The 13,766-nt window shown below is 35.9% G+C and overlaps 1 protein-coding gene across 1 annotated transcript; it reads left to right on the top strand.

Moving 5' to 3' along the window:
* The first annotated feature begins 3,728 nt into the window (after nt 1–3,728).
* Nucleotides 3,729–8,405, top strand: LOC107656973 (toll-like receptor 3). Its single transcript, XM_016444940.1, is given in 6 exon segments — nt 3,729–3,840; nt 4,080–4,558; nt 5,106–5,300; nt 6,018–6,454; nt 6,456–7,862; nt 8,108–8,405. Coding segments are annotated over 5 exon segments (2,709 nt in total). The 5' UTR covers nt 3,729–3,840; nt 4,080–4,117; the 3' UTR covers nt 8,337–8,405.
* Nucleotides 8,406–13,766: the final 5,361 nt, after the last annotated feature.

The following is a 13,766-nucleotide window of genomic DNA, read 5'->3' as shown; positions in this document are numbered from 1 at the left end:
TAGATAGATAGATAGATAGATAGATAGATAGATAGATAGATAGATAGATAGATAGATAGATAGATAGATAGATAGATAGATAGATAGATAGATAGATAGATAGATAGATAGATAGATAGATAGATAGATAGATAGATAGATAGATAGATAGATAGATAGATAGATAGATAGATAGATAGATAGATAGATAGATAGATAGATAGATAGATAGATAGATAGATAGATACATAGATAGATATCTCTTACCTTGTCTAAAGTTGCAGTACAATCCAAATCCAGAGAGCTTGTATATTGTATGTGTGTATATGTGATGCTCAGATTGAGGGATTATTTCAAAACCACTGTTAGGCATTCATTAGCTCTCTGTTTGTCTTTCTGAAACGTACTGTGATTTCTCTGTAGCCATTGTGGTTATTCCATCTACATGAGTGGACTTTGACACATGGACGTAAAGAAATGTCCTAGTGTATCCAAGTATGTGTTTCTTCATAAGTAGATTCCGGCTTGTGAATGTGACAGTAATGTTCTCCCATAACAGCTCTCTCTGTCTTCCTCTCCATCGCTGACTCCAGTGCACGGCTGATTTCTGCAAGGTTTGCTCTTGCTCTCTCTTGGTTTCTTTTCTCTCTTACTTAATTGTCCATCAATTTTCTCGAAACCTCTCTTTTCTTCCTCCTCTCTCCCTGTAGGAATATTTTTCATCTGCATCTCTCAGTCTGTAAAGGCCACAGTGCAGATCTTTGTACCGATAAATGGCAACAGATCAAATCTGGGAGACATACGACTGCTGACAACAGGAAGACCACCTTTCGGCTCAACTCAGTCGTCTTCTCTTTTGATTTTCTACTTGCTTTCCTTTTTCCTCTAGGGAGAGAGAAGCAATAGAAATTGAGGGATGCTATCGAAAGGAGTATACACCTCTATCATTGGTACTTTATACAATGCTATGAAATTATATATACTGTAATTATAAATACACTACCAGTCAAAATACCGGTAAAAATACAGTAAAAACTGTAATATTGTGAAACATTTTTAACAATATTTTAAAATATAGATAGATATAGATATATAGATAAAATATATCTAGAAAACAGTTTTTTTTTTAAATTGTAATATTATTTCACAATATTTTATTAAAAAATGCAGCCTTGGTTAGCATAAAATACTTATTTCAAAAACATTAAAAATCTTAATTATTCTCCTTAATTATTCTTATTCTTCTTAATTATTCTTCTTATAAATGATCTTATAATTGTCTTATAAATCTTATTGGCCGTATATTAAAATAAAAGCATTGCATATTGCATTTTGACTTTTTCACTTCAATGTCACCAAGGGTCAGATCTTTCTGTTCTGATCTCTGAAAGAATGCTTGGGAATACCACACTGAAAGAGATTGCTGAGAGAAGAGATAAAAGGAGGAAACAAAAGAGGAGTTCTTTCTAGAGCGATGAAAAGAAAGAAAGCATATTATGTTATCACTTCAATTATGCATGAACTGAACAGGTACAGAGGCAGGTTGGAGATTAAGTCATATGGGGAAAAGACTGTTGTAAGCATTGTTTAAAATAAAATAATGACAAATGGATACAATCAACATTTGCACTGGTCATGTTTTCTGTTATTCACATTCACAAGCTGAGAATGCAGCCTCTATGTGTAACCTGTATCCTTTTTATTAATAATATAATTAATGCTAAATAAAGCAGGCCTATGTGTCAAAAGAGTCCGCAAGTCTGAGACCATAAGTGATTTTTTTATGTATATATAAAAATGTCCTTATCAGCTGGATACATCTGCTAACACTAACTCTACCGTTTATTCCTGCACTTGATGCTCTTATAACAAGATGATACAAGCTCTGATCTGCACAGTCACTGGTAACTGAACTAACTTCTTCAACCTCATCCTTTTACATGCAAATTAATACACTGCAACATTTCTAATGGTTCAGGCATTACCTACCGCTGATTCTTTCAGAGTCACAGAGCGAACATTAGAGTCTGTATGGGTGCCTGGCGTTATGGATTGCCTGCAGTAACTATCTGTGAGAATAGCTGCATGTTACTATTAACTGCGTCAGCGAAACAGGCACAGGTTGACCAGCATAACAAACAGAATATTGATCACTTGTGTGGAGTGAATAATTGCTGACCATGAAAGAACACAAATGCACAGACATAAATACCTTTCCAGCATTGTTCAGTCACTATAGTATGGAGAGATACTTGGAGTAAAAGAAAAAGAAAAGACAGGTTATATTGATGCGGCTGAAATTGAAAAGGGAGTGTTAAACACAGTGTCATGACCAGTACAAATCTGGTGTTATTTTATTATTGTATCTGTATTTAACAAATGCTGATGGAATAAACATCCTGAAAGGTCTTCTGTCTCAAGGCCATGAGCTATACTGATGCAGAGAGTAACCTGCTGTTTGTCAATGAGTCATCAGATTACAGGTGCCCTTCCACTTCCTGCTGCAGTTGCTAGGTAACAGCACACATCAGAATACAAATTCTTAAGAACCACAGAGATTCCTCAAGACACTTTTTTTTGTTGAACTCTGACACCAAGGTGTTCATTGCAGTCTTATGAAACCAAATGCTGAGTTCTAATGACATTTTCCGAATTTAAATTTGAATTAAAATTGTTATAGAGATAGAGAAAGCATATCCATACCTCGGAATTCAGCTAGAGCTATCTGTGCCTTCAAAGTGTGCAGCATAACATTTCATGTTTAACTATAGGCTACTATACTATCCAATATATTATACTAACTATTAATTCAAGTAGGCTAAATAGTTAGCAATGCTACGAGATTCATATGTTCATATTCGTATTCAAATACAGATTTTTTTATTATGAAACGTTATGTTATTTCAAAGTGTTTTTTTTCCTTTCTTCTCATTTTGAAAACATTTCATGTTTAACTATAGGCTACTATACTATCCAATATATTATACTAACTATTAATTCAAGTAGGCTAAATAGTTAGCAATGCTACGAGATTCATATGTTCATATTCGTATTCAAATACATATTTTTTTTATTATGAAACGTTATGCTGTTTCAAAGTGTTTTTTTTCCTTTCTTCTCATTTTGAAATCTGTGGCTCCCCCAGCTGGACATTTAGCTGAATTACTGCTGAAGCGACGTTCCATTTGAATATTGATATAAAACAAGCAGATTATTTTGGTTATATATTTGAATTAATAAATAATCGAAATGAGCTAAAAAATATATATGGCAATAAATTATTTTTAACATCTTAAAAGAGTATGTAGCAAGTAGCTACATGTTTGCATCTAGAGGAAAAAGGGGAAATCCCTCTCGGTTTACTCAGTTCCTTTTTTCTCTTTTTTTGAGGCCAATAAAAATATTAAGATGGAAAACTTTATTAGGAATAGCAGAAGTGATATGAAATGTATCGCACGTTCATATGATAATATAAGGAAGTTGGTTATTTGTTAGTCGCTGACACAAGAAACTACCAGATGCGACTGCAATTGTCATGAAGAATTTTGAAATCCGATCGAATGTGCATTCAAATCATGAGAGGAAGGTGTAATCAAATATAAGTAGCCTAATCACTTGAGCTCTGTGTCGAATTTGAGAGACGAAATTTGATATCTAGGACACGTCTGCGGGAGATGATCCGCCTCTTCGTTTGTTTCACTTCTTACGAAAGAGGACTTGTTCCTTATTGAAGGTTATTTTCCCCCATGCAAAGATTATATGGCTATACAAGAGGACTGTCTTGAGTTGCTTCACACTTGAAACACTTTAACCATGCTGATATTTGAGCTGAACGAGGGAGATTAGATCGTCACAATTCATGTATGTCCATGATGATCACACATGCATTAAAACTTTGCAACAGATTAATATCGTGTATAATGCATTTGTTAAAAAAGTATTATGCAGTTGAATGACTTTTCAGTAGCAAAATATCACTTATTTTGACTAACAGAAATGATTTTCTAGCAAATTGTACTGTGTATAAACTTGTGTATAACCTTTCATACTGTGAATGAAATAGCCTACTGTTGTCAATAATACTGTTATGTTCATTACAGCTTGACTTGAGGAAAAAAATAGGAAGGCAGGAAAATATATGGAACTGATGAAACTCATATTGTTGCCCTTGTTCTGCATGTGTTTCCATGGCCACTGTGCAGGCACTGCATACCCACACAAGTCAAAATGTACAACTGGGAATACCAAAGTAGACTGTAGTCATATGAATCTGGATGCAGTCCCAGCGGACTTGCCCAAAAATGTCACCACATTGGATGTGTCTCACAATAGACTAAAAACTCTGTCTTCTCTGCATTTATACTCAAATCTGATGAATATAGATGCCAGCTACAACTCTTTAACTGTCATAGAAGAGGATCTATGTCTTTCTCTGCCACACCTGCAAAGTCTTAATATACAACACAATGAAGTGCATTTAATAAGCGAGAAAGACCTGAAAAACTGTTTTCATTTAACGCGACTTGACCTGTCTGACAATAGGCTGAAGCTAAATGGGGAGCCCTTCTCTGTTCTTAAGGTATGTTTATGAAGACATTTTAGTAAATAATAAATGCAAATATTAAATGCAATAAAAAGTTTGAGGTGGCTTTTTATGTGCTTGTTTAAAGTATAATTCAGTTAGGTGCCTCCTAGCTACAGTGTCATCTAGTGCTAATATTTACATAGAGGGACAGGCTATTATGATTAATTGTGTGTGAAACCAAAGAGACAAGATCAGTACTGTCATGAATAAGAATGATAATGTGCAGCCTCATTGGTTTGTTCACAATTAACACGCTCTATCCTTTTCTTTGTTGCCTGTTCAATGAGAGAAAAAGATTTAAACCATGTTTTCATACTGGTAAAACTCTAACTAACAGTGATAAGCCAATAACTGATTTCGTGCTGTGGCCTCTAACCAGAATAAACTTTTTTTTTTCCTAGTCTGTTATGGTCTTATAGATAATACATGTCATCAACATTTCCTCCCTATGTAGAGTTTGACGTGGTTGGATGTATCTCGGAACACACTTAAATCGGCTAAACTGGGCACACAACCTCAGCTGTCAACAATTCCCCCCTAGAGTTTGACGTGGTTGGATATATCTCGGAACACACTTAAATCGGCTAAACTGGGCACACAACCTCAGCTGCCAAACCTGATGACCCTTGTTCTCTCTGGAAATGAAATTTCTGTACTGCAAAAAAACGACTTCTCATTCCTCAGCAATTCCTCTGCATTTCGGGTTCTGATACTCTCGTTTCTGTCTCTTAAAAAGGTAAGAGGAACAGAATGTGACACATGTCAGGTTACTTTCACTGAAAGCACATGAGTATCTATATATAAAACCCTTTCAGAATTTCAGATACTACCATGCATGTTTGCCACAGTGTGTGTTTACTCACATCTATCCTTATCTTTCTTGGAAAGCTGTTAGGACTACATTTCTATTTTTGGTGCTCAGACAATTGGACTTTGCTGTGTTGTTTTCTTTGTGAAATAATATTTAACCCTTTCAGAATTTCAGATACTACCATGCATGTTTGCCACAGTGTGTGTTTACTCACATCTATCCTTATCTTTGTTGGAAAGCTGTTAGGACTACATTTCTATTTTTGGTGCTCAGACAATTGGACTTTGCTGTGTTGTTTTCTTTGTGAAATAATATTGAATAACTTTTGACTCTGATTACTGACATGACCTGAAAACATCATGCTAATGAAATGTAGTATTGTCAAGTGCTTTTGTAGCATTAGATAAACAAACAAATGCAACTTGAACTAAACCTTTAAATAAGGGGCAGTCAATTAGTATGTTTATATGCATTTAAAAAAAAAATTAAGCTGAACTAAAAACAATAATTTGTAGCTCAAATATAACTTTGCATGTGAACCAACTCAATGCTATAATGTGTAGTTTCTTAAACCTGGTTTAGCTCTGTCATTCTCACTCCAACAAACCTTTGTCTTCTTTTTCAATTGTTTTGTTAACCTAGGTAGAGAATGGCTGTTTCCAGACTATTGCCAGACTTTCTGACTTAGTGCTGGACTACAGCAAGATCAGCCTTCAGTTTACCACCAGTCTTTGTGAAGAACTTGCTGGCACAGCTTTGCGAAACCTTTCCCTGAAGAACACTCAACAGGTCACCCTCTCAAACACAACTTTCCAAGGTCTAGACAAGACTAACATCACAGTGCTCGACCTCAGCGGCAACAAAATGACAAAGATTGCTGATGGCACCTTTCAGTGGTTTCCCAGACTGGAAAGTTTATCCCTGGAGCATAACTCCCTTAAACATCTAACTAAGGACACCTTTCTTGGATTGGGAAACCTGAGACAGCTTAACCTGCAGAAAGCACTGATTAAGAGTCATACTTCGTCCTTACCAGTTATTGAAGACTTCTCTTTCCTCCATTTAGTCCAATTAGAGCATCATGGCAAATACTGCATTCCGAGAGATAACTGAGCATATCTTTTCTGGGCTTCTGCACCTGAAGACACTGGATTTGAGTTGGAGCATCACAGGGTTGAAGACAGTCACAAACACAACATTTGCTTCTTTGCAAGAATCTCCACACCTTCAGACTCTTAATCTTACTGCCATAGGTATCAACAAGTTGGCGCCTGGGGCCTTTTCAGATTTTGGCAGCCTCACTACACTCCTACTTGGTCACAATTTCATTAATCAGCAGCTGAAAGGAGATGAGTTAGAGGGCCTTTCTAACATTAAAGAGATTGACATGTCTATAAACCAGCAATGTATTTCCCTTACCAATACGTCATTCATCCATGTCCCTACATTAAGGACTCTAAAGCTTGGCCGTGCCCTAAAAGGGACCCTAGATATGGAACCATCTCCGTTTAAGCCACTTGTCAACCTCACAATTCTAGATCTCAGTAATAACAATATTGCAAACATAAATGCTGGCTTTCTGAAAGGATTGTACCATCTGAAAGTGCTGAAAATGCAGCACAACAACTTGGCTAGGTTGTGGAAGACGGCCAACCCTGGTGGTCCAGTGTTGTTCCTCAAGGACGCCACAAAACTGTCTGTTCTGGATCTGGATTACAATGGTTTAGATGAGATTCCACTTAGTGCTTTGCGCGGCTTCTTTGAGTTACATGAGCTAAGTCTCCGTGGTAATCTCTTGGATCAGCTGCATGCCTCTGTTTTTGATGACCTGCAGTCTTTAAAGTATTTGCATCTTCAAAAGAACCTTATAACATCTGTTCAACGTGCCACGTTTGGTGTGCCACTTTCCAACCTGACAGATCTCTACATGGACCACAACCCCTTTGACTGCACCTGCGAGAGCATCCTGTGGTTCTCTGAGTGGCTTAACTCCACCAATGCCAGCATTCCTGGGTTCTCTCAAAGTTATATCTGTAACACCCCAAATGCCTACTTTAACCGCTCTGTTATGGACTTTGACCCATTGTCCTGCAAAGATATGACACCTTTTAAGGCACTGTACATTTTGAGTAGCACAGCAGTGTTAATGTTGTTATTCACAGCTTTCCTGGCACACTTCCAAGGATGGAGAATCCAGTTCTTCTGGAGCATAATGGCAAACCGTATGCTGGGGTCACTGAAGGACGAAAGCATTACTGAGGGTAGATATGCATATGATGCATATATCATCCACAGTGCTGAGGACAGACCATGGGTGGAACGAAGCTTGCTTCCCCTAGAGGATGAAAAATTCATTTTTTTTCTTGAAGACAGAGATGCAATACCTGGCTTTTCTCAACTTGACACCATTGTTGAAAACATGGGACAATCCAGGAAAATAATTTTTGTTATTACAGAAATGCTTTTGAAGGATCCTTGGTGTAGGCAGTAAGTAACATTTTCCTTATTATCTATAACTGATTCAAAAAGGCTAACTACTAATATATATAGTGACCATTAATTAAATGCAAACCACTGACCAGTTTTGATTCTTTAAGGTACATTCAGATCCTCAAAGGATACACCTTACATATTCACCAAACGCATGCTTCCTTTTCTGGAATTTACTGAAATGCACAGGTGGTTTACTCAATTCAAGAAGTATTTACACTTTCTCCTTCTCCTACTTTCAGATTCAAAGCCCATCATGCACTTCACCAGGTAATGGAGGTAAATCGTGACTCGCTGATTCTGATTTTTTTGCAAGATGTAACTGATTACAGTCTGAACCGCTCTCTGCATCTTCGTCGTGGCATGTTGAAACCTCACTGTGTTCTCAACTGGCCTTTACACAGGGAACGAATCCCAGCTTTCCATCAGAAACTCTGCTCAGCAATAGCTTCTACCAACATGGTCAACTAGAAAAAATTTTTTTATATGCAAAGCATGTTTAATTTGTGCTAGGTCCTTACTTGAATTCTCTGTTTCATCTCTTTAGTAATCACAATAGAATAATACCATTGCAACTCCAAACTAGATAATTGTGTAGACACAATAGAGCCCACGCTGTGTAAGGAACTAGGGTTTTTTTTTAATGCTCAAAGAGATCCCTTCAGAGAAACTCACATTTGTGACCATAACAGTTTCATTTATTCTGACCTTTAGCTGGCCACTGCCATCAGGGTCAAATATAAAAGGTAAAATATGTATTTAGGAATCACTTTTAAAAATCAAATCAATTAAATTACATAAATATCAATATTTAAAAAAAAACAAATGTATTAATTTCCCCCTCCATTTTTAAGTTTTAGTCAAACAAAATACAGTGGAGCAGTATAAATTAAGTGGAGCAGTGTGGGTAAGAAGCTTTGGTATTTTCTCTTAGGTACTAATTATTTTTATACTACTTAGTACAAACTTATGTTGCACTTTGTCTGTTTTCTAAAGTCTGTGTTAATGCTAAATGGTGTAAATGTCTTTTGTTTGAGTATTTAACCAATTGAAATATTTTGTACAATGCAGCCATCCAGTGGTAATTTCTTTAACAAGATGAAAACTAATCTAATTTGCTTTTTCCTTTTTTTTTTCTTTTTGGTACTGTATAGGGGAGACCGGGGCAAGTTGACACCTTTTACGCCACTGAATATTTCTTAGCATCGTTTTTTTTTTTTTTGAAAGTCTAATGAACATATGGAGATATTGCCATATGTGACAACTTTCCCATGTGATAACTAGTCTTGGCCTCCCATATAATGTATAAAAATTAAATAAAAAAGCATATCTAAAATATAAGCTCTACAAGAAGTCTTTATGATTTATTATTTTTCATGAAACATTAAATGAAAATTGTGATCAAATTGTTTTTTCTTTTATTCTGCTTGTGCAGAATAAACAACAAACAAAAGTCATGGTGTGTATTTGAAAATCTAAGCTCATCCCATGGTTTAAGGGGGGTATCACACATTTTCAAGTTCCCATTTAATAGGCGAGGAGTTACTCTAAACCCTACTACAGATCTAACAAAACGTAAAAAATGCTAGTTGGTGAACTGTCGAACGGATCGGTGGTTTTTGTCTCACTTTTACTTGTGCTGACTTTCATAGCATATCAGTTGCTTAAAGATTAAATGTATAAATGGAGAGAACTGAAACCTGTCCCCGAGATTAGTCCAATTTACCCGTTCCTAGGCAACACGCTCAACTTTAAGTCTAACAGAAGAGGTAAGTGCAAACAATATTACTGTTACAGGATATAATATAAAAATATAATAATATGAAATATATTTTAACTAGTTTGGTGTAGGCTACGCGCCAGCTTTATTTACATGATCTGATCAGTTTGAAAATGAGTTATTTTACCATTTATAAAAAATAAAAACATATTGTGTGAGTGCATGATGTATCAGTACAGTATCAGTACAGTAAGTAAAACGCACTAATGAAAACATGATGACCCTTAACATGTTTTGTCCGACTACTTTACCGCGCTCAATACCTGCCTCTACCGTGGAGATGAATAACTGCAGCTCCAATCGCTGTAACCTGGAAACACATTTATTTTGGCAAGGCAGAGGAAACGTGCAGTACAAGTGATAGCCCAGGGGCGTCATGTGACACAGCAGCCACAATAGCACTTATGTTTTATTTATGTTTTCCTTTTTATTCGAAACATCTCCAAACGCATTAACTATATCATGAAATATCTTGATTCTCACCTTTATAGATGATGTTGATCTATAGTGGGCGATGGTCAAAATAACCTAATAATGTAATCTATTAACTATGCATAAAAACCTGTTTGTTTACTTAATTAACAGATATGGGCGTCATGCCATAGCATATTTTTAATACGACTGAGTTTATATTTAATGTGAATTTAACATTGAAATTTAATGTGAATTAAAACATTGCAAGTTAGGCTACTAATCATAACACTTTATTTGTAGCCTACAGAAAGAGAGCAAAGGACATTTACATTATCAAAGAACATTTTAACTGACAGTCAAGTTCAAGCACTCTCAAAAACTCCCATTAAAATCACTGAAGCTGTTTTTTTTTCCTTTTTATTCGAAACATCCCCAAACTGCATTAACTATACCATGAAATATCTTGATTCTCACCTAGATGATGTTGATCTATAGTGGGCGATGGTCAAAATAACCTAATAATGTAATCTATTAACTATGCATAAAAACCTGTTTGTTTACTTAATTAACAGATATGGGCGTCATGCCATAGCATATTTTTAATACGACTGAGTTTATATTTAATGTGAATTTAACATTGAAATTTAATGTGAATTAAAACATTGCAAGTTAGGCTACTAATCATAACACTTTATTTGTAGCCTACAGAAAGAGAGCAAAGGACATTTACATTATCAAAGAACATTTTAACTGACAGTCAAGTTCAAGCACTCTCAAAAACTCCCATTAAAATCACTGAAGCTGTTTACACTATGAAATTAATATCTTACAGATTCATACACGCATTTGCACTTTGTAGTTTCTGACGAGAGAATTCAGCGGATGATCAAGAAAACACCGGCATTTTTGCGATGACTCATCTGAATACCTCTGATTGGCCATTGCATTCATAAGCTCAACAGCATCGGGTGTGATTGGTTAATGCGTAGAGCTGTAAAAACGCATCTGTATCTGGCTCAGTGCCAGCCAGCGAGCGTAGATTTGAATTTAGCAGCTGATGATATGACGCACTGAACGTTCTAATCACGCCGGTGTGATTGTATTAAATATAGAAAATATTTTTTGTCTTTTGAAAGCTGCATTCAAAATCCACTTGGCTCAAAAATCTGATCACTTTGGATGGGCATGACGCCTCTGAGGTAGCCTATCCTAACTTCATTGCACGTTGCTTTGCCTGCACGCATGTAGGCTATAAACATGGACGCATTCTTAAATCCAGACACCCCTTCAAAATAGCTAAATAAAAGCTAACTTTCACCCATGTCCTGAAATGTGTCTCCACAGCAGGAAAATGAAGTGAAATTGTATAATTCAGTGTACAACTGCTAAGCCTACGTAATTTCTCAGTGATGTCTGCTCTTTCTAATGCTTGAGAAGGATTTTTGGACATAATCACTTAAAATTAATATCATTCACCCTACTGACAGATGGGCACAATTACATCAAAAAGTATTTAGTTACAAATTATTATACAAGCTCATCAAATGTATTTAATTAAAATACAAAAATACTGGTGTGAGAAATGTATTTAATTAAAATACAAGTAATTTGTAATTTGAAAATACAAACATACAAACAATATTCTTTAACCCTAACACTAGACAATTATATCCAATATATACTTATCCATACTTCTAATTTATGTTTACTTGAATACCATAAAGCATTTCTACACTTTATTTTTTCATGTTTCTTTATCTCTCCTTTGTCATTTCTTTATAAGCATGTCAAAAATTAAGCAGTCCTGTGAAACTGTATTGTCATGCCACCTAATCCTACTCAAGAGATTGGCTCAAGCTATTTCACTGTCAACAGTAAAGATTAACTCCTGAAAATATATAAAACTCTATGTAGAATACAGAAACCCTTGTTATTAGTGACACCGGTGGCTGTTAATTGAGCTTTGGTCAGTAACTTATTGCTCATGCTCTTGCACACACTCCATAGTAGGCCTAATGCGAGCGAGCAACAGCCAGTGGGATTCACCGACACCATGTCGACAGATGAGGTTCATTAAAATTACATGGTAATGACAGTTTCCCTTGGATTTTCCCAGCAAATCCGCCCTAAATCATTCACATAATAATTAGTCTACAGGCTTAGATTCACCGACACCATGTCGACAGATGAGGTTCATTAAAATTACACGGTAATGACAGTTTCCCTTGGATTTTCCCAGCAAATCCGCCCTAAATCATTCACATAATAATTAGTCTACAGGCTTTATTTTTTTAAGTTTTGTTACACGCTGTTCAGACATTGGTAATAATATTTATTTTAATTTAGTACTTGAAAATTTCAGTTTGCCTATAGAAACAAGTAACTCATTTTTGCCAAGCAAGCTAACGTCACTTGTCAGCTGGCAAGTAAAATTCTAGAGCAGCGTTTTCTTCTGTCCTGTAATAACATTCAGTGAGCAATATCTGATAGTATATACTTTAATACATAGGCCTACTTATCCAGTTTGCACTGAGCACCAAAAGAGCTTCTTTCATTTTTTTTCCAGTTGGAACCATAGACAAATTAAAGGTTTATTTCACCCAAAAATGGACATTCTGTCATTAATTACTCACCCTTGTGTCATTTAACACCTGTAAGACCTTCTTTCCTCTTCCGAACACAAATGAGATATTTTTGATGAAATCCGAGAGCTTTTCCTTCATAGGCAGCATCGCAACTTAGACATTCAATGCCCAGAATGATAGGAAAGACATCGTTAAAGTACTCCATGTGACTTCAGTGGTTTAACCTCAATTTTATTAAAGGGGTCATATGATGCGATTTCAAGTTTTCCTTTCTCTTTGGAGTGTTAAGCTGTTTGTGCATAGATAAGATCCCTAAAGTTGCAAAGACTAAAGTCTCAAACCCAAAGAGATATTCTTTATAAAAGTTAAGATTTGCATAACACCGCCCAAATGTTTACGCAAAGAAAGAAGGTGTAACTTTGATTCTCGCTGTAGTACTGTTGCCGCCGCCGCCGCCATGTTGTGAAGACGCTGTGTGTTTCGTTGTGAAAGCAAAAAAAATCAGTGGTTAAGTTGTATTTACAACACTGTTCCAGAACAGTTCAAACCAAATATTCATGTGTGTGCAACACATTTAACAGAGGACTGTTTCCTGAACCTACAATGCCGGCTGTTCTGACTCACAACATGCAAGTATGTTTCCATATTTAAAGAATTTGCCACTGATGATTCAAACGCGAGTTTTGAGCAGTGTAGAGTAGCGCTTGTTGTTTGTCGTTTCTCATTTTTAAATGGTTTTATGTTTACGCGGCGCAGCGCGGAAGAGACACAATGCACAGTAAAAATGGACTCTTCTCTAATTAATTCATAGGAAAACCTTTCTCAGTACAGTTATATCAAGGTAGATTTGAGTGATGCTCCTCTTTCTACAGCATAAAGGCCTTTATGGTCATTACTGTGTTTCACTCGCTGAGTGAAATTAAACGTGTAATACTGTACTTTAGTATTCATGTGTGAAGCACACATAACTACATATATGTTTAAACCGGCTTTAACTTACAGTAAACCCGTTTTGTTATTCTTTAAACAAGTGCAAGAAGTTTAAGGTTAAATTAGAGAAGCACTCACAGAAGTGCTTATTTAATGCAACAAGTCTTGAAGGACTGAAAGCACCACATTTTA

Source organism: Sinocyclocheilus anshuiensis, unplaced genomic scaffold, assembly GCF_001515605.1.
Source record: "Sinocyclocheilus anshuiensis isolate Anshui unplaced genomic scaffold, SAMN03320099.WGS_v1.1 scaffold85, whole genome shotgun sequence".
Lineage (NCBI taxonomy): Eukaryota > Metazoa > Chordata > Actinopteri > Cypriniformes > Cyprinidae > Sinocyclocheilus > Sinocyclocheilus anshuiensis.
This window is presented reverse-complemented; position numbering and strand designations above follow the sequence as displayed.